Raw genomic sequence first — 21,585 nt, 5'->3', positions numbered from 1 at the left:
GTACTGGGTCCTAAGAACTGTGCAAAAGGGCTGGCCAAGGTAGCTGCTCAGCAGGCTGAGGCAGCAGGGTCACAGTTCAAAGCGAGCCAGGGCGGGGCTGGGGATTTAGCTAAGCAGCACAGCGCCTGCCTGGCAAGCTCCAAGGTCGTGAGTTCGATTCTCGGTACTGGAAAAAAAAATAAATAAAGGGAACAAAGCGAGCCAGGGCAATTTAGCAAGACTGTATCTCAAAACAAGCAAACAAACAAAATGAATTAATTAACTAATTAATTAAAAGAGCTGGTGCAATGTAGCTCAGTGGTGCAGTGCTTGCCTAGCATGCATGAGACTCTAGATACAATCCCTAGTACCACTGACGGGGAAGCAGAAGGACTCTGCCAGCCTGAGAATGCAGGAAGAAAGATTCCAGAAACTGCACAAAACTGTAGAGGTGATGTGGAAGTAGCCATCAAGTAAACTATGATGGGTGCATGCAATACATCCAGAAGCTATGGAAGAAGCCGCAGTGCATATAATGAATGTGCTTCCTTCCAAGGATCAGCTGCCGACCATATCACCAGCTCTCTGTAATCCACTGGGGCTCCCTGCCCCACATGGCCCAGTAAAATTAGCAGCCTGAGATACAAGACCACTTAAGGTTACACCATAGATAATAATCCTGTGTGCGTCCTCGTGGCTGCAAACTCTCAGTGCCACCCAGTACAGCTACAGCAAGCCTGTCCATCATGGTGCTAACCAGCTGAAGTTTGTCCAAAGCCTTTCGTCTGTTGCCAAGGAATGAGCTGAATGCTGTTGTGGGGCTCCGACAGTTCTAAATCCTTAGTGCGCTGATAAAGATTCCAGAAATAAATTCTTTGGGGTTCTGCTTATTAATAGCTTATCACAAGGCTATCAGAAATGGTGATGTTCAGTGGATCACTAACCCGGTGCACAGCACAGGGAAATGCACAGGCTGATTTGTGCAGGCTGGAGAGCTATGGCTTTGGGAAAGGCCAGAAGTTCCACCACACTAAGGGTGGTTCTCACTGTGCAGCGTACGAAGCTGCAACATGCTCTCCAGCTGCTCTCCATCATTAAAGTCAAAGTGCAATAACGTTTGAAGGTTGTAAAGTGATGGTGTCTTAGATTTATTTTATTAGGAGATAAAATATTAGGAAATGATAGGGTCCTTGTTCAAAACCTGCTGTATGGCTCAGTAGATGTAAGTTAAATTCTTTTAAAGGGGCAAGAGGTGTAGAGAGCAATGAAAGGGCAAGGGTGTTGAAGGAATTGTGGACGTCCTACATGACATAGACAGAGGAAAAGGGAGGAGAGGTCTGTAAGAAATAGAGTAGGAGAAGAGATCAATATGCTTAAAAAGTAAACAACTAAAAGGGATTGGAATGACTATCATCAAGAAACCAACCAAGAAGGGCTGGGGATTTAGCTCAGTGGCATAAGCGCCTGCCTGGCAAGCGGAAGGTTGTGAGTTTGATCCCCAGTACAGCAAAAAAAAAAAAAAAAAGAAACCAACTAATAGCAAATGCTGGCAAGGCTGTGGGGAGAAAGGAACCCTTCTCCACTTTTGTTGGGTATGTAAACTAGTATAACTAACAAGGAAATCAGTGTAGAGAGTCCTCAAAAAGCTGAAACTACAGCTTCCATTTGAACCATAGATGTCCCTTCCAGGAATATTCCCAAAAGAGTTAAAAGCATCATGCCACAGTGATATAGCCACACCCATGTTTATAGCAGCACAATTTATAATAGCTAAATCTTGGAAACAGCCCATACAACCATGAACAGATGAATGGATAAAGAAAATGTGGTATTTGTATACAAGAGGGTACTGTTCTTCTATAAAGAAGGATAAACTTGAGTCATTCTTAGGTGAATGGATGCATCTTGAAACCAAAGTGAAGTAAATCAGACACATAAGTTTAAATATCGCATCATTTTTCTTGTGTAAGAAACTCAAATAGTAAATAAGAAGCAAAATCAGGGACTAGGTACAAGAAGTAGTAAGAACACATTCAAATAAGAGGAGGAACAAGGGAGGGGGCAGAGGGAAGAGAAAGAAGGAAAAAGGGATTAAAAAAAGAAAATGGGAGGAAAAATAAAAACAAAGCTTTTGTAAATGGGGAGAGGGAAAAGAGCTCAAGGGCAAGGATGAGAATAGGAAAAAAAGAAGAATTAAGGCATATTATGGGGGTTGGGGATTTAGCTCAGTGGCACAGCACCTGCTTGGCAAGCACAAGGTTATGAGTTCGATTCCTGGTGGTGGGGGGGAGACATATTATGTACAGGTACATATTCCCTATGATGAATTGATCATTATGTATGCCAAATATGTACTAATTAAAAATTTAAAAATAATAAATAAATAACTTTAAAAATAATAAATAACCCAGGACTGGAGGTGTGGCTCAATGGTATTCTCAGCCTATAAGTTCACTCTGTAACACAGGAACAAAGAAAGAAACAATGAAAAGAAAGAAAGAGAGAGAGAGAGAGAGAAAAGAAATTATCCTTGGATGGATTTTATGAGTAAATTCTTTAAAATTCTTTACAAGTCTCAGCTGCATGAATCTTTAGCTATTATTCAACTCAAAACGTTATTTATAATATTTTTTAAGATGGTTACCTAATTGGAGGTAATGTTCTGAACAAAGAATTTAGCAGGACACTCAAAAGGAATGGCAAGATCAAAGATTTATTGGAAATGAAAATAACTCCACAGGTAGGAGGAGGCGGCCAGTGAGAGGAGCTCACTGTCCCAAGGCTTGATGTTGAAAGTTTTAAGCTTTATGGTGGGAATGACGTGTTTGTTTGAGGTTTTGCCCTTGCCAATGAGAAGCTCGTCTCTCTCCCTCCAGTGGGCAGTAGGGTGAATCTTTTACGACCTTTGGAGGAACTGTCACGTCCCCAAAGCCCCAAAGCCCACAGGGGTGGGTGTGCGCCAAAATTGCATAGGTCACAACATGGCAAACTGGGCTGAGGTCAGCCGACAGCTGTTGAACACCGCTGGCTACAACGCTGGAGACTTATTGTGTACAAGCTGAGCTATCTGATTACTTTCGCCCATTGTATTTAGACCTGGATACCCTGATGCTGGGCTAATGTTTAACTCAGAAGGGGGACCTAACCCTGAAAGGAGGCTCAAAGGCAGGCCCTGCCTTCTCTTTCCAGCTGTTTCTTAGCTATCTCCTGCCTCATTATGACATAAAGAACTTCCTTAAAACTGAAATCATTTTCATTTTTCCCTATACATTTTTTAAAGGAAGAGAGGTTTAATTTGGTTCACATGCCCCTTAGATTTTTTTATCACTATATAAAATTATTTATCTTTAACCTTTTCAGGATGACTTGAGAAAGGGTGACCTTTCAACTAAGACCATTCATCATTCTACTCTAAAGGGAAGGCAATTTAATAGGCAAAATAATGGGCATCCCCCACCACCCCAAAGCTATACGCAACTTAATCCTCAAATCCTCAGGCTGGGCTTGAATTTTCAATCCTCCTGCCTCCATTCCTCCCAGAAGGCTGAGATTATAGATGTGAACTATCAAGATAGTTATTTTTGCTTGGGGCAGTCTGAACCTTTTGTGAGGCTCTGCTGGAATGCAAGGTGACCTTCATTTCAGAGAGCAGACTGGAGATTTCTGGGCAGAGTTGAATCCCTTATCTTGGTGTCCTCAGTCTTAAAAGATTATAAATTCAGGACTAGGCCTAGTTAATCTTGTTTTGCCAACTTTTAGACACTCCTTACATGATTAATATACCTATATGCAGAGCTAAGAAGGGACTTGACCCAAAATTTTATGATTAAAAAACAAACAAACGAAACAAAAGGATATAAGCTAGCTAGGCATGGTGGTGCACATCTGTGATCCCAGTACTCAGGAGGCTGAGGCAGGAGGATCACTGTGAGATCAAGGCCAACCTGAACTACGTAGAGAGACCCTGTCTCAAAAAGAAAAGATAAAAAGTGAAGATAAAGCTTTGTTCTGCTTTTAGTTACTAATTGGGTATCTATAGGCTTAAGTAGAGTTTTTTAATATATACATATAATATTTTATAATATATATATTTTATAACATATATTATATATATATATATATATATATATATATATATATTTTAGCAAGAACCATTTTGAAGTCCCTGACTTCCTCAGAACAAATCATACTCTTAAATGAATAACAGGCTAAGAGCTCAGGAATGAATTCATCCTCTGTCCTTTATAGTCGTCTCTATATTGGTTCTAGCACTTGGGGGCCGAGGGAGAAGGTCACCTGTTTGAGGCCAGCCCACGCTTACCTAGCTAATTTGAGGCCAGTCTGGAATACATAGTGAGACTCTTGTTTCCAAACAAAACAAGTCCTCAGATTATTAGCAGGACTGTGCTGGCACATGCGGGTGTGTTTCCCAAGATCACCCTCAACAAGTACTTATCTAGCCTCCAGGCAATCACCTTCAAAACAAGAAGCTCGCCATTTCTCTGAGACACCGAATGGACGTCAGAGCCTTATACGTGCAGTCCCCGGGCACTTCTTAGATTTAGTCCAAGAGGGCTGGCTCCCTCCTGTGTGCTGACCACACCCCCTAAACCCCGTGTTGCAGTCTAGGCATGTTAAAACAAAGACTTGCTCTGGTGTTGCCGTTTTTTTTAAAAAAGAAAATTCTTTCTGTGTGTATGTGGTGGGAGGCGATGGAGGCAAGGGAGCGCTGAGTTACAGCTACAGCCCTAATTTATGTATTTAGAGACAGGGTCTCACTGTGTTGTCCCGACTGCCCTCAAACTCCTCAACCTCCTGCCTCAGCCACCAGAATGCCTGGGATGACAAGGCAGGTGCCACCACACCCAGCAGAAGATTCTCTCTTGCACAGTACTGATCTGAGGTAAAACGCAGAGCTCACTAACTCCCAGGTCGTTATTCCTTTCATTCCACTAACTCCCAGGTCATTATTCCTTTCATTCTGTTACACTCAGCTTGAACGAGGTCTTCAAAACAACCAGGTCACAAGGTAAGCAAAAATAAATTTCTAAACAGAAACAAGGTCTCACTATGCCTCATAGATTCTGTAGACAGAACAAGAGTTTTTAAGAAGCAGTCTAGTAAAACCCTGGTTTGTGAGCAATAATTTGTTCCAGAAACATGCTTGTAATCCAAAGCACTTGTATATCGAAATGAATTTCTGCATAAGAAGTAATGGAAACTTAGATGATTTGTTCTACAACCCCAAAATAGTCATACAAAAAGGATTACAATACTGTAATATAAGATAAAATAATAAGGAAAATACAAAATACAAAAAAAAATAAGTTAACCTCCACTCACCTTTGAAAACCTTCATGGCTCTTTTGAAAGAGATCAGAGAGAGGAGGATTATCGTGTAGGGTGACTTTCACTGTATCAGAACCACTGCTATCTCTTGGCTCCAGGGACTCCTTCTCTTTATGGAACTTTAACAAGGAACCTGGGCAATGACACTTGATTTTGCCGCTTTTGAGGATTTTGTGGAAATGTCACATTGCATTAGCATTAAACAGGCTCATCGCTGGCACGGCTACAGCCGTATTCAGGTAGTGCTTTTCTACAGAATTTTGCAGTTTCTCACATTTTACACATCTCCCTAATCTCATTTGAAGTCTGCGATTACTCTTCCTTTTTTCTCCTCCTCTGCAGAAGAGGTCTCCTCCATAATCTCTTGCTATTGGGAGATGATCACCCATAATCCTCAGCACACACGAGAGACGATCATTGGCTCAGTTGTGATCACATGACATTCGGAGTCAAGTACTAGTCAGCGGGCATCAGATACTATGCCATGGGTGTTTTACATGTATGTACTACTCGTATCACATGACATCACTCATTTTTCAAGTTAAATTTACTAGAAATATTTGCTTATCTTGCAGAACACTCACAGAACACATTACTTGCAATCCAAGGTTTTTCTGTATTTAAAAGGCATTTTTTAATTGAAGACAACACCTATTATAGAATTATTCAAATAATAATAAATATAAAAATTTCACATGAAAAACCCTCCATTAAGCTAAAAAATTACATGAGAAAGAGAAGGCTAATACATTTAAGAAAGTCATCACTTGTGCATTCATTAATGTTACAATTTATATTAACAGCCAAACGTGGTAGCACACACTTGTGATCCCAGCACTCAGAAGACTGAAATAGGAGGACTGCCTCAATTTCAAGGCCAGCCCGGGCTACACCACGAGATCCTGCCTCAAAACAACAACAATAAAAACAAAAAACAAAAAACAAATTCATATCAAAAAGTGAGTCAAAACAGGACTTGGTGATGCACATCCATAATTCCAGACCCCTGGGAACCTGAGGCAGAAAGGCCACAAATCCCAGACCAGGGAACACAGGGAAACCCTACCTCAAAATAAAGGGGGGAGGGGTAGGGATGGCGTTCAATCCCCAGAACAGAAAAAAAAAGAGAGTCAGACCAGGCATGGTGGTATATGACCGTGATTTCAGCTTCTCAGGAGACTGAAGCAAGAGGGTGGCAAGTTCTAGACCAATCTAAGCAATTTAGCCAGACCCTATCTCAAAAAATCAAAAGGCCTGGGCACGTAATTCAGCGGCAGAGCCCTTCTATGTTCAAACCTCAGCACTAGAAAAACAAAAAAAGGGGAGTCAAACTGGGTGCAGAGCTAAGCGCCTGTAATTCTAGCTATGCAGGAGTCTGAGGCTGAAGGATGAGGAACTGGGGGTCAACATGGGCAGCACAGCGAGAACTTGCAACAGAAAAGAAAGAGCAAAGGGAGGGAGGGACAGGAGGAGGGAGAGAAAGAAAAAAATGAGTCGAGAATATAAGTAACTTCTTTCAAAGCTGATTTTGAATTAAGCATTCATTTTTGTTTAACATCTTCAAAAACTCTATGATAAAAAAAATCCATTTTAAGGATTGGAAAATGACTCAGCGGCAGAGCATTTGCCCAGCACCATAAAAAATATCCAATTTTATTATAGTAAGATAATTATATACAATATATACAAGCTTAAACACATTCAACTAGCTAAATTTTCCTATCTTTCACTTCCTGCTTATAAATCCTATTTGAATAGTCAAAGTGGCTATAGATTCAGATATCCTTGTCTCAAAATCCAATCCATAATTAAGGGACCTTGAAATTTTTTGACAAATCATTAAACCAAGAGCTTTAGTGTCCTCATCTGTAAAATGCAGTAATATTTGTACAGAGCTATGAGGATTGCACCATAATGTGTGTGTGTGAGAGCAGGTAATACTAAGCCAAGCACACAGTAGGTACATAAGCTTCCCCTGCTCCACATGATGCAAAGTAAGACACTAAAAATGTATTGCTCAGGACAGGGAACACATACCCATTAGACGTGAAAATGAGAACTACAAAAAGATAATACAGCAGCAATGTGAAAACTCTTTAATCCAATGCCTACGCAAAATAAGGATATGCCAAATTATAGTTAAACATAATTTCCTAATATGCCATGTTATGGTTGATACATTGTGTCAACTTGGAGAGTCTAGAGGTTTGGCCAAGTGACTCAGCAGGAAGCCAGGATACTTACTTTGTATACATCCTGAGCCTGTGGAAGAGGAAGGCATGGAAATTATGAGACAGCTACATGCCCCTTAGGTGGGGGTAGCCTGTTTACAATGTAAGGGAGGGAAAGAAGCTGCTTGGCGCCATTCTGCACATTTGCTCTGGCTGTTTTGCTGTTCAGCTGCCATTCCCCTCTTTGCTCTTGTTGTTTTGCTGTCTTCTGCCTCGGAGCCAACCAAGTATGGACTGAAACCTCCACAAACTGTGAGCCAAATAAACCTTTCCTTCCTTCATTTTGGGCGTTAGGTACTTTGTCTCAGCAACGAGAGAAAAGTAATCAAGACAGAATTTGGTACCAGAGGAGTGGGATTGTTGCTGTGACTATACTTGACCGTGTGGTTCAAGAGCCTTTGGAAATGGCTTGTGGGGAGTGTTCAGAAAGGTTCAGAGATGTCACCTGAAAAAGAAGTGCTAGAACACCATCGGCTGTTCTGTCTGGGAGATTCTGGTCAGAGCTCCAAAGACCAGAAGGCTAATAGAAATCCTTCAGGTAAAGACCAGGTTTGGGAGGTTTCTGCTGGAAAGAAGGACTTCATTGGTTGTTGGACTCCAGACGATGTGTGTTATGGCTTGGCAGAAAGTTTGTCTGCATTTTGCTTATGTCCAGAGACTTTGCCTAAGACTGAGATTAAGGGCAGCAGCGGACTGTTAATCTGGCAAAAGAAATTTCAAAGCAGTCAGACCTTGGGGAAGTGGCATGGCTATTGTTGGGGGCTTTTAGCCAGATTTATATTGAGAATCAAGAAGAGCCCAGCAGGATGATTTAAAATGTTGTGAGTTTGGCCAGAAAGGAAGCTCCATTAATACTGTGGATTGCAAAGATAAGGCTGAGGAGATCTCTATTGCTGAGAATGAACAGGAGAATAGAAAAGATGGCCTGAGGGCATCACAAGAAGCAGCAAGTCTCCAGTCTTTGCAGCCTCAAAACTGCAAACCTTGCCTTGAGAAGCAAGCCTCAGAGCACCATGTTCCAGAATGGTGGCAGCATAGAAAATCTGCTCCTCAGAATTGGATTCAGAGTGCCCAGTGATCCAGGCACTCGATCCCTATGGCCAAGAGAGAGGAAAGCTTGGCTCCTGCTGCAGGTGGCAGCAGACCTTGGCATCATCCACATGGCCCTGGCTTTAGGTGCATGGAGAATGCACGAGTTCTGAGGTTAAAGAGGCTTCCACCCAGATTTCAGAAGGCCTGGGAGGCCAGGCAGTGTGCCCCTGAGAGGGCAGTGTGTGAGGCTGTGAGTGTGAAGCAAAAGGGACACTGGAGACCTCAGAAGTTTAGAAAAGCCAGGACCATGGATCATCTAAGGAAAGCTACAAGAAGGGAGCAAAGCAGGCCTAAGAGAGAAGCTGTGGAAGCACTGGAAGTGCCATAGGGGAAGACTCATGCAAACCTTTTGGAGCTCACAGTGTGCCACAAGTTGCTTCAGATGCTGCATATGGAATCACAGGACATAATGTTAGCCCTGCTGGATTTTGGACTTGTTTTGGTCCCAGTGCTCTGTATCCCCGTTTGTAACTTTTGAAATGGTACTGCTTACTTTGTGCCATTGAATGTTGGAAGTGTTTAACTTTTCATTTGTACAGGGGGTCACAGCTAAGAGTTTGCCTTCATCTTGGAGGACACTTGGGACTTGGACTCTTCAGCAATGCTGCAACTGTTAGGACTTTGGCAACTCTTTCAGAAGGACTAAATACCTTTTGCATAAAGGGATGTGCATGAGTCTTTAGGGGTTGAAATGTTATGGTTCTAATGGAATATAATGTCTTTGTACCTGGAAACTGGTTTAAAGAAATGGCTGGTTGCCAAGTTGACAAGGGGCGGATTGTTATGGTTGATACATTGTGTCAACTTGGGGAGTCTAGAGGTTTGGCTAAGTGACTCAGCAGGAAGCCAGGGTGCTTACTTTGTATACATCCTGAGCCTGTGGAAGAAGAGGGCATGGAAATTATGTGACAGCTACATGCCCCTTAGGTGAGGGTAGCCTGTTTACAATGTAAGGCAGGGAAAGAAGCTGCTTGCCATGATTCCTCTCTTTTGCTCTGGCTGCATTGCCGTTCAGCCGCCATTCCCCTCTTTGCTCTTGTTGTTTTGCTGTTTTCTGCGTCGGAGCCAGCCAAGTATGGACTGAAACCTCCACAAACTGAGCCAAATAAACCTTTTCTTCCTTCATTTTGGGCGTTGGGTACTTTGTCTCAGCAACGAGAGAAAAGTAACCAAGACATGCCATCACTTTGAAAACATTTTTTCTCATTACCTAATAGTTTATAAGCACATAATCAATAACCTTCCCCCAAAACCATAATTCATTCTAAGCTAAGTGTTACAACCAGGAAAATAAGGCCGAAAGCAATAATAACATTGAACCAGAAAGTTTATTCACCATCTAAACTGCATGGGTTTAAATATGTCCTACTCTATGTGATAGAGAGTAAAGCGCCCCCTTCTCCTTCCCTTGCAAATAAGATGCTTAATATCTGCACCGAGTTTAAGAAGTCAGATAGAAGCCCGGCCTGGTGCCGCATGCCTGTAATCCCAGCACTCGGGAGGCTGAGGCAGGAGGATCGCCAGCGTTCGAGGCCATCCTGGGCTACACAGTGAACTCAAGGTCAGCGTGAACTACATAGCAAGACCCTGTCTCAAAAAGAAAACACAACAAAGAAACCAGAGAGAAAAAGCATAGGAGGAAAACGACAGAAGTTTAGGGTCTCATCGTGTCAGGTAAGCCCCCTCTAATCCTGAAATTCAACTACTTCAGTCGCAAGAAAATAAAACTGCAAGTTATCCGCCGTTGTCTACACTTGGCGCGTCCACTCAGTTCTGGGCAGTTAATCGGAATCACACATTTCCCATTTTTTCACTGCACAGTTAAAGCTCAAATACTCCGGAAAGCTGCGGAGTCCCACCCCTGTGGCCCCCTGCAGGCCGAAAGTAGCACAACCAACAAGCTCCCCAGTCCAGAGAGGCTCCCCGAGTCCTGCCCCTCCCCTGCCCGCCTCGCCCAAAGATCTGCACATGCGTACCGGGAGTCTACAGCGCTCCCCTTCCCCGGGTCTTTGCGTTCAGCTGCCACGCAGCCAGTCCTCTTGCCCTTCTTTGGGCGCTGGCTTCACCTTTCAGTAGTTCGCCTGTGCGGACCGGCACGCCTTGAGCGGGTGGGGGCAGGGCGGCGGGCGGGACCACGGCGCTCGCGCACGCTCAGGACATGCGCAGTGCGGAGGCTGGAGCGCCCGCTGTCGACTTGGAAGTTCCGGGGCGGGAGCGCATGCGTGAGTGTACGCGTTGCCGGCGAAGAGGGGAGTCTGACGACTCGGAAATTTGAATACCACAGTAGCATGGAGTGTGACCTCATGGAGCCTGACATCTTGGAGTCGTTGGAAGATCTGGGGTAAGACTGCCAAAGCACGGGTGTCCCGCGCCCCGCGCTGTTGGCGCCCCGGGAACTCCTTCTGCGCCTCGGTCTTGAGACACCTGCCTCTCCACGCCGCACCCGTGGCTCGTGGTGTCGCTTCCCTCTGGCCCCGGGACCCCCGCTGCCACGTCCGCTCCCTGCCCTGCCGACCGGGGCCCGCCGGCCCCCACGCCCCTGCTTTAGCCGGTGCTCCCCACAGCCCAGCTGCCCGCAGCGTTTGTCAGTCATGCGTGTCATTGTCTGGGCTCGGTTCTCCACCCCCACCCCGGCTCCTCTCCTTGCCCCCGTCCTGCCCTGCCCCCACCGAGAGGCTGCAAAGTTGGTCCCCCGTTTCCCCGCTGATCTCCAAATTCCTCGCTTAGCCTGTGCTCCCACCCCACCCACTTCGCTCCGAAAACCTCCTTTGCCCAGTCATCTCTCCATGCAGCCGGGCGTCCCCGAGCCACATGTCTGGGCGGCCCGCGTTCCTCCAGCCAGCTCGGTAGTGCCCAGAACCCACCTGGAAACCACGGGCAGTTGTTCCCGACTCGGACCCTGCCTCGCTGAGTGTGTTAGCCCACGTCCTCTTCACCCATTAAGAACCTGCATGTCTGTTTTACATGTGTTTCTCTCCCTGTCATCCAATCGTAATTCATCAGGACCTCAAAGATTGGCAATAGTGCTTCTTATCTTACTGGGTCACCCGGATCGATGTGTTCTCTTAACTTGAGAACTTGGAACCTTGTGGGCTAACCGAGGTTCCAGAAACAAATTGTATGATTGGAGTGTTTGCCTACAGGTACTATTGCAAAAGAAAAAAGTACAGGTTTAGGTAGTTGTATTGGGAAGTAACTAGTCTTTTATCAAACCGTTCACTTAGGCTTTTTCAGGACGAGAGAAACCTTTAAGATGAACCTTTCCTAAAGGACACTTTTGAGGGTTCCCAGAGTTGGCACATTTAAATAACTTGCTTGTCCTAATCGAAATTTTTAAGAAAGGCAGTGGTACTAGTCTTTCTTGGTCAAAGTGAATTACCAATGTTTTCTTTGAAACTTGCTCTGATATTCCTGAATGTGCCACATCTGAGGGAGCTATTTCATTCATTAGGGTATAAATAAAAGTCACACTCTGCAAAATGCTCTTTTTTGGGGACATCTCACACTGAGCCACTTGCTCACATGTGAAATCAGTCAGTACTGAACATTTTTGAGGAACGCTTGCTCTGTGGAACTGTTGGGCTTGGCTCTTAGGGTACAAGGTGAGGCAGAAGAAAGGCTCACACGGTACTGTGAGAGAATGTCATGAGGGGCACTGGGGCTGTCCTTTCCTAGGAAAGGAAAGGAAATCCTAGAAGCTTCCTGGAAGAAGTGACACCTGCACTTAGCCTGAAGGAATGGAATGAGAAAGGAGGTGGACTTTATTTCAGTGTAGTTGTTCCATATGGATAAAGGTCACTAAACAGTTGGCTGTGGATGCAGTTTCTTTCCATTATTGTTCTTTTAGCCTCCTTGAACTATATTTTCCTTACCGTGGGTATAAAAAGTAATTATTACTGCAGTAATTGTAATTAAAGAAATAATATTAATTAAAAAAATTACCTTGGGTATAAAAAGGTAATAATTAAACCTATAATGTAAACCATGGGATTTACTGAAAACTGTAAATTTTAACTTAACTTGGTGGCATTCAGATATTAAAGTTCAGCTTTAATTGACTGCCATGTATTTTAAAGGATTCACTAGAAAGTAGTAGAGTTGAATGCCTGTCTCTCCTCTAACCTGGCACACAGTAGGAATTCAGTATCTACCTGTTGAATAAACCGGTGAAGTGTAAATGTGAAACACGAAGAGAAATTTCTAGGCCTAGTGTCTTCATTCCAGTATATAATAAGTGGTTTTTTAATCTAGATGCTAGACTATGTACACTCAGATTTTTTTCCAAGATTTTACCATTCCATTTCATATGTAAATGTATAATCACATTTTTAAAGGATTGAGAATCATCTTTTCTCCAACATAGCCAAACTTCTAAACATCACATTATTATAAAGTATAGTTCATGTATCATCTTTAATAAGTATTTTATCAATATTTCATTTAAAAAATATGAGGTAATATGAATAATATGTATTTTAGGATTACATTGAGCAGCAAAATCTTAAGTTTTAGAGTATAGATGACTATAGTTACTACTATCATGAATGTTTGAATATCTTATAACTACATGAACTCACTAAAGATTAGGATTCAGATGTACCAGTTCGCAAACTGGCTAACAGTATTTAAGCTGATCTTGACATTTCACTAGTACTAGTGTTTCTTACTACTCTTAACTGTTGTCAAATATAGAAAAGAGAAATAAGTAATTAGTTGCAAAAACTTCTCAAGGAAGTCACTAAAAGTAACCTGCTTGCTGGAAAAAAATTTCTGGAAAACATAACTATAATGGTAATACTATTTCTAAAACAGTAAGTATAATTAGCTATCCCTTGTTAATCTGCTTTTAATACTCAATTCAGTTATAATAAACTTTTGCACAGTAAGAGCTTCCAGTATATTTGCAAAAGTTGATGTAATTTAGTAGTATATGTGATTTTGTTAGTCACATATTTTAAGGGTTAAAATGTAGTTACCATTTGGTTTATTTTCCTAATGGTTCAATACAGTTTTAAGTTTTATTTGCATTTGCAAGTTCAGAAATTAGTCATAATTTGTCTTATTAAATTATTGCTTAATTACATAAATAATATGTAGATTACTTGGCCTGTAACATATTGGGTGTGACTCTTTTCTGAAGTGTAATTTCTTCTTCACCAGTTATAAGGGCCCATTGTTGGAGGATGGAGCCCTGTCTCAGGCAGTCTCTGCTGGAGCCAGTTCCCCCGAGTTTACCAGACTCTGTGCTTGGCTGGTATCTGAATTAAGAGTGCTCTGTAAGCTAGAAGAAAATGTGCAAGCAACTAACAGTAAGTAGACTTTCACTTTTCAGTGCAAAATATAAAAGTAAAATTGTCAATAGGACATTATTAGTACTATAAAATTTCAAATGTTTTGTAAATTTAAAGAAAAATTTTGAGGCCGGGCATGGTGGCGCACGCCTGTAATCCCAGCACTTGGGAGGCTGAGGCAGGAGGATCCTTGTGAGTTTGAGACCAACCTGGGCTGCAAAGTGAGTTCAAGGCCAGGCTGAACTGCATAGCAAGACCCTATCTCAGGAAAAAAAAAAAAAAAAAAGATAAAAGAAAAATTTTGTAAAATAACCAGGATACTTTTGTTTTTTGAGATAAGGTGATTTTGAAAGTAAAAGCCATAACATAGTTGTGTAACCATAAATCCTTGTGGAGGCTGAAAAGACCCTATTACTGAAATATAGTAAAAAGGAGAGTAAAGAACAGAATATATGAACTTTCTATATGTTATGAAACATGAATTGTGAGATCCTGGATTGGCAGCTACAAATTGGGATGTTTTTCTTTTGAGACTACCAGATTCCCGAAGCATGAATAGCATGCAAAGCAAAGACATTATACTTGTGTTATACTTTGGAAGAAAAGGAAGTTTGTTAAGATGCATTCTTTATCATAGGAATATATCATTAAATGCATCACAATGAAATCCAATACCATCGGATTTATAAGGCTGAGAGCTGTTTTATATTTGCCAGTTTTGTTACTGCTTTAGCCTAGGTTGTTGACTCTAAAAGAGGCGAAATCTTGGAACCCGACACTCCACCATATGGCTCCCTTCTGCCCTGGGCAGACCTATAACAGACAAACAAAAATGCCCACCTGTTAACCCACCTTTATGGAGAACTACACACAAAGTCCCTTTCCCCCACATCATCCCAGTTTGAAGAGCTGACTCTTAGATGTCAGCCTAGTTGATGTGTATGTTAGTTGCATCCCATTAGAGTTTGCCTGTGTGTGTGCTAGGGATTGAACTCAGGACCTGGCACCTACTGAGCAGTTGTTCTACCACTGAGCTGTACCATCAGCTCAAGTCTGATCAGTTAAAATTATTAAGGAAGGTCTAGTGTAACAATAATGATAGTAGGGCTTACATTCGTTGAGTACTTACTATGTACTAAGCTTTTTGCCTGTGTTAACTATCTTCACCCTCTGGGCAGTTCTATGAGGCAGGTTTTATTACCCCATACATCAACAAGGAAAGCCCCAAAGAAGTCAGATATATTGCCTGAGGTAAAGCCAGAACTCAACCCAGCAGTCAAGTTCAGAGTCAGTATTCTTACCCACTGTGTCTCTTGACCTAACATGTCAAAGATTGCAGGAGCCTTTGAAAACACCTATACTAGAGGACTGTTTAGAACTTGTAGCCTCTTTGTTCTTATGGCACATTATGTAGAACCCCACACATAAAGCAGGTAAGAAAGCGTAGCTCTTCTTGAAGCCGAGAAGGGTGTGCCTGTAGCATAACTCGGTCCTTATCCTCTTCAGCTGCCTGTAAAGGAGCTATGTGGAACCCCAGCCTGTGTAGATCCCTGTTGACAAAGTACTGATAATGCAGTCTTCCTGGCATACCCTTTCGTCTCCCCAGCTGCCTCTGAAGGAGCTCGCTGAAACCCTACAGTTCTTCCATCACAGTTTGCTAAACAGTGCTATATGGTGCTTGTTTTACAGATGAGAAAATGGATGGGTCAGATGATTCAGTGCTTAACTCCCCCCCCCATGGTACTGAATAGAGAACTATCAGAATAGTTAAGGAGGAAGAAGCATTTTCTCACCTTGCTGTATGCTTTTGTACATGTTACAGAATTATAGAACTAGAAGTCATGTTTTCTGTCTTTGCATTTAGTCTAACTGGGAATATTAGGTACCATTGAAATAATTGGGAGTGAGTACATTAATTAAATGCTCTTGCTTGCGGTTCACAGGAGAAAGTCATTGATATCAAGAGGACTTAAGGAAGGTTTCATCAAAGAGCAGGACCACTGGGCTGTGATGGAGGGGTGGGATTTGCTAGAGGAAAAATGTCAGTCAGAGAAAGTAATTAAAATTGAAGGCTCAAAGCCAGGTGTGGTGATGCACACCTGTAATCCCAGCAGTCTGGGAGGCCGAGGCAGGAGAACTGCAAACTCAAGTCCTGTTCGGGTGACTTAGTGACAGTGTCTCAGAAAATAAAAGGGCTAGGAATGTGGGTTTGATGCAGAGGCCGTGGGTTCAGTCTCCAGTACCACACATACGTGCACACAGAAGAAGGCTAAGGACGTGAGATTGGCCTTTCCTGGGATGGTGAGCAGACCAGCCTGACACAGAGGTCTGTGTGTGGAGGTAATAAGTAGATGATTAAAACTGCTCGGAAGGGCAAACGCTAGCAGCTGTGAATAATTTTTAAAGGCAGGCAGAAAAAAATTAGATTAGATGAAGTGTAAATTCCAAGCCTTTAAAGACTGTCAAATAAGGGAACAGCCTAATGAGCACTGTGTAGGACAAGAAGTATTTACAGAGGCTTGAGGAGAGATTAGTTAGAAGGGGAAGGAGCGCAAGTTTGGAAAAGCATATTAAAAATTTCACTTTGTATATGATAACTATTATGCTCATAAAAAAACAACTAGTATCATTAGATAAGATGATTGTAATTCTTCAAAGGTCCGAGTGAAGCTGAAGAATTCCAGCTTGAGGTGAGTGGGCTGCTAGGGGAGATGAACTGTCCGTATCTTTCACTGACATCTGGGGATGTGACCAAGCGCCTGCTCGTGCAGAAGAACTGCCTCCTTTTGCTCAGTAAGTTCATAGCTCCTAGAATGTAGTTGTTATTTTCTATTTCTGTTTTTTGACTGATAAACTAGTTGTTGTTCTTGTTTTATCTCATTGCACCGTTAATTCAGTACTATTTATTGTTAAGAAATATGTAAGAAAGTTCAACAAACTTTTAAGACATTTCCAGTGTAGCAGCGGATGGTGGGCATGTGTGTGCTGGTGGCATTGTTTCTGTACTTGATGCCCTTTTATCATTTCAACCTCAGTGGTACTCAGGCTGTTGTGCCTGGCCTGACGTGACCATGGTGGTGCCGGATTGCTGTTTGGATTGTTGTTGAAGTGTGTGATCTAAGCCTTTGCATTCTAGCTGAGAAACACATTTTTAAGTAGATGGGGAAGATAGTGTGAAATAATGAAGGTTTTTTAAAAATTCATTCTTTGAGGAGAGTAAGCATTCATTAGATACAGTTGATGCTATTAAAAGTATTAATTTTGTTTATTGCTATTTCTTTGGGATTTGGTTGTTGTTTGGAGGTTTTAATTTCATTTGTAAATATCCTGTAATAGTACTTGGACAGTTCCTGTAGAGTACTTACCATTCTGGGAAATAAAATTTTATGCAGAGGTCTTGCCATGTTTTTATATACTAACAACTGTTTGTCTCTTCACCTTGAAAACATTAAGTAAACTCACAAATTTTACTGCCTTACATAAATAAATACAGTCAGTAGTCTTCAGAATTTTTTAAGCACTCTAAAACACATTTAGATTAAGTTTTGGTTAACTTGACTGCTACGTTGTCATTATGACAGACACAATTTAGAGAATTTTTTTTTAAATGTTTGCCTCTAGAACTCAGCCAGGCATGGCAGCGCACACCTGCATTCCCAGCACTCAGTAGGCTGAGGCCAGAGGTTTGCCATGAGTTTAAGGTCAGCCTGGGCTACATATTGAGTTCAAGGCCAACCTGAGCACCTTAGCAAGACCTTGCCTCAAAAACAAGTCACTCAATACATAAAACTGTACTTTTGAAGGGTAAGTTAAAAAGTGTTTATATCCTGGGCATAGTGGTGCATGCCTGCAATCCCAGCACTCGAGAGGCTGAGGCAGGAGGATTCCCATGAATTTGAGGCCAGCCTGGGCTACATAGTGACTTCAAGGCTGGCCTGCACTACATAGCAAGACCCTGTCTCAAAAAAAAACCAAAAAGTGTTTGTAATCATTATACTTAGGCACTAAGTTATTCCAGAATCATTTTCCAAACTTCTTTGTCAGATGATTATTACTGAGGGATAACTTGCTCAACAGCGGTGTTTTCAACTAATTCTCCCTCCATAACATTACTTCTCCTACCAATAATATTTGGTATGCAGACTGTTATTTACATAGGAAGATAAGAGCTATATAGGATGACTGCTTAGTAATGACCCAGAATTGCTAATTTATCCAAAGAGCTCAGAGTTGAGCCTTCTTATCATTGATACTTTTTTTAGAAAAGAAAAAAAAATAACACTTTGAATGTAAGTTTTTATAAAATGCTTTTAACTCTTTGCTGTTTTTTAAGCAGACTGCACCAAAAGTATTTTGCATTTGAGGTCATAATTAATAGACTTTGATTTCTTAATGTGCTGTCATCTCAAAGGGTTTTCAGTAGTCTATCAGTTTGTTCCTCAACCAAATGACAAAATCAGCTAAAGGTTATTTGTCTTTTAAATTCTTCATATGTGCACACCTTCTTTATCTTTGCCTTTGCTGTTTTCTCCTTTTTAGAGATGTTCTGTGCAGTTGGTAATCACTCTTCCATTCTAGTATTTCACACATTTATTCATTGCTGCTTTGTGTAACTAGTTCTCACCTTCCCAGGTAATAGTTGTCACATTTTACTGTTACAGTTTTACTTCAAGCACCTTTGCCTCAGTAATTTGAATCTTTGAGCACATTGGGGTGGGGGTAAATGAACCTTATTAGAACTGTTAGTGAAATAGAATAGTATTTGAGTGTGTGATTTAAAAGTTCTGGTATCACGCTGAGGACTCTGTTTTACCTGTTCTTTGACCTTTTATGGTTCTCACATTATTTCCCATGGGTAAATTAAGATAGAATAGAGATGGAATTTTTTTCTTTTTTCTGTTGTTGGTTTTTGCCATACCAGAGATTGAACCCAGAGCCTTTGTACTGAGCTATATCACTAGGCTTTATTTTTTATTTTGAGACAGGGTGTTGCTAAATTGCCCAGGATATAGGACCTGAACTTGTGATCTCCTGCCCCAGACTTTTGAGAGTGCCGATATTATAGCTGTGTAGCCACCACACCGAGACCAGTATGTCTTTGCTTTTGTTTTGTTGGCCTTTGCGCTGAGCTGTATCTCCAGCCCTTACTTTGAGACAGTCTTGCTAAGTGACTGAGTTGCCCAGGCTGGGCTCAAACTTGCGTTGCTCCTGCCTCAGCCTTCCTTGGTGCTAAGATTATGAGGGTGTACCGCCATGCCTGGCCAGTTAAGAATTCTGGATGAAAAGCTACTTATCTTTTTTAGCAGGAGGGGCATATCTTATTCCTAACTAGAGCATCAGTAGAGATAATCTTTTTTAAAAAATAAAATCTCCATACCATTCCTAGTGCTTTGAATGCATCATTTACAGTTCAAGTTTTTCATGTTAATTATATTGGTAAATAAATTTTGTAAATGCCTGAGCTATGTTGTCCTAAATTTAGGAACCAGTTTGTTAAATCGTACAGTATATGATTTTCTAGAAAAGGGTTGGCAAAATGTTTCCTTAAAGGCACAACTAGTAAGTATTTCCGGTTGTGCAGGCCGTGAGGTCTCTGTGACAATTACTCAGCTCTGCCATTGTAGCAGAAGGACAGTCACAGATTGTATGTAAGTGGATGAGTGTGGCAGTGTGCTAGTAGTAAAACCTAGTTATAACAACAGTGGTGATTTTTATAACTCTGGGGTTTCACTGCTTCATGTTTTAATGCATACGTACAGTTTGGTATATGGAATGCATTAAGGCTATCAGGCCTATTTAGGATGACCTTTGCAGAAACAGAGCTGTTTTATTGTTTTAGAACAGGAGTTGGCAGCTTTTCAGAAATGATTTGCGAAAATTATGGCCCCCTTGGTCCTAGCCTTACATTTTGAGGATAGTAAGTGAGCTATTTAAGCTAATCACTCTTTTGCACTTTTAATAGGGCTTACAAGGCTAGAAGATGTCTTTTTCCAATACTGTGTTCTTACATTGTCAGAGGATCTTACTTTGCCACGTAACCTAAAATCCTAAGATTCAAGTGATTTTTAAATCATCTTTTAAAAAGTTAAAAATGTCCTTGGGAAAGTTAAAGGAATGGAATTAGATATTTATACCTTCAACTAAGTTACCTGAACCGATTGTGTCCTTCCTTACTTCTGGCTGAAACACAAAGGGATGATTCTGACACAAAGGAGATTCTGCCAAAACATGATTTGAAAGTTTTGTTGTTGGAGAGGGAGCAGGTTGAGAAAAGCAGGGAGAGAGGACATCCTCACAACACAGACGGAAGAGGCTTTTTTGGACAGCCAGAGAGCAACATAAGGTTTCTAGAGACTTGGGAAAGGAACTTTGGGGAGTTTAGTACCTTTACACCTCTGTAACTCAAACCTCGATACTTAGGAATGTTTCTCACTAGTTCTAGACAGTGTGCCTAATTACTGAGAGACAAGAGGGCAAGGGAATTGTATCACTGGTGCTCATAAGTGGTGAGAATATACATGTATGTATGTATGTGTATATGTACATTTAAAATCGGCCATTACCTTTTGCAAATTTTTAACAGATGCCAACCCCTGTTCTGGAGGTTCTTTAATAATAGAATGTAAAAATCCAAAACTCAGGTGTTCTACCTTGAACTTTTCATTTAAAAGAAGAAATGCTTAATTTTAAATTAAACTTTATCATTATATATTGGTTAAATACCTGAATTACATAACCAGTTTATATGTTATGTCATTTGCAGGTAAAAATGATTTTTCTTTCTTGTTTTTATCCATTCTTGCAGCTTTAAAAGTTACATATCATTAGCTCTATAGAGTTGTGACTCCAGACTTATGACTATTAACTATAGCTGTATCTCATTTTGAAATCTTATTTTGTTTACTTCAGCATACCTCATCTCAGAACTAGAAGCTGCCAGAATGCTCTGTGTGAATGCTCCTCCAAAAAAAGCTCAAGAAGGAGGCGGTAGTGAGGTCTTTCAAGAGTTGAAAGGCATATGTATTGCTCTAGGAATGTCCAAACCTCCAGCCAATATAACTATGTTCCAATTCTTCAGCGGGATTGAAAAAAAAGTAAGACCTTTAGTACCAGATTGTAGTGTATTAAAGGCATAGTCCTACATTTGTTTGATAGAAACTTTTAAGTTTATTTCTCTTAATGGGAACCTAATGTGCATATTATTAAATAATTGTTACTAAATAAGTTTTGGATTTTAAATCCAGATGACTTAATGAGAAACCAGTATTTTAAAAAACATATTAGCATGTCTCTTTTTCAAAAAGGAAACTTTACACTTTGGTTTAAAAGTTGAGGTAAGCTAGATATAATGTAAAAAGAATTAAGATTTAAGTCCTTTTGAAAATTATCATTTTATGCAATTTTTATGGTGTTTATCATTAAATGTTACCACTCTCTTCCCCACTGACTGGATAAAAAAGGATGTTTTCTGTTTTTTAATTTAATCATTTTGGGTCTTTATATGTTCCAGTTGGCAAATAAGATTTGTTGGCTGCTAAGATTTACTACGTGAAAATAAATTAGAATTGTTTTTATACCACACATTATAAACAGTTATTTTTATATATTTCATTAAGAACATGCACTTTCTTTTTTTTTTTTTT

At 41.1% G+C, this 21,585-nt stretch overlaps 1 protein-coding gene across 1 annotated transcript in view; it reads left to right on the top strand.

The window, feature by feature from the left end:
• Positions 1–10,832: 10,832 nt before the first annotated feature.
• Positions 10,833–21,585, top strand: part of Fam98a (family with sequence similarity 98, member A) — a 14,644-nt gene continuing 3,891 nt past the window's right edge. Inside the window, exons 1-4 of the mRNA XM_005390857.2 lie at positions 10,833–10,992; positions 13,812–13,960; positions 16,601–16,735; positions 20,852–21,036. Coding sequence (XP_005390914.1) covers positions 10,940–10,992; positions 13,812–13,960; positions 16,601–16,735; positions 20,852–21,036 — 522 coding nt within the window. The 5' untranslated portion in view covers positions 10,833–10,939. The remainder of the gene's footprint in view (positions 10,993–13,811; positions 13,961–16,600; positions 16,736–20,851; positions 21,037–21,585) is intronic.

This window comes from Chinchilla lanigera, unplaced genomic scaffold, assembly GCF_000276665.1.
Source record: "Chinchilla lanigera isolate Chin_1 unplaced genomic scaffold, ChiLan1.0 scaffold00040, whole genome shotgun sequence".
Lineage (NCBI taxonomy): Eukaryota > Metazoa > Chordata > Mammalia > Rodentia > Chinchillidae > Chinchilla > Chinchilla lanigera.
This window is presented reverse-complemented; position numbering and strand designations above follow the sequence as displayed.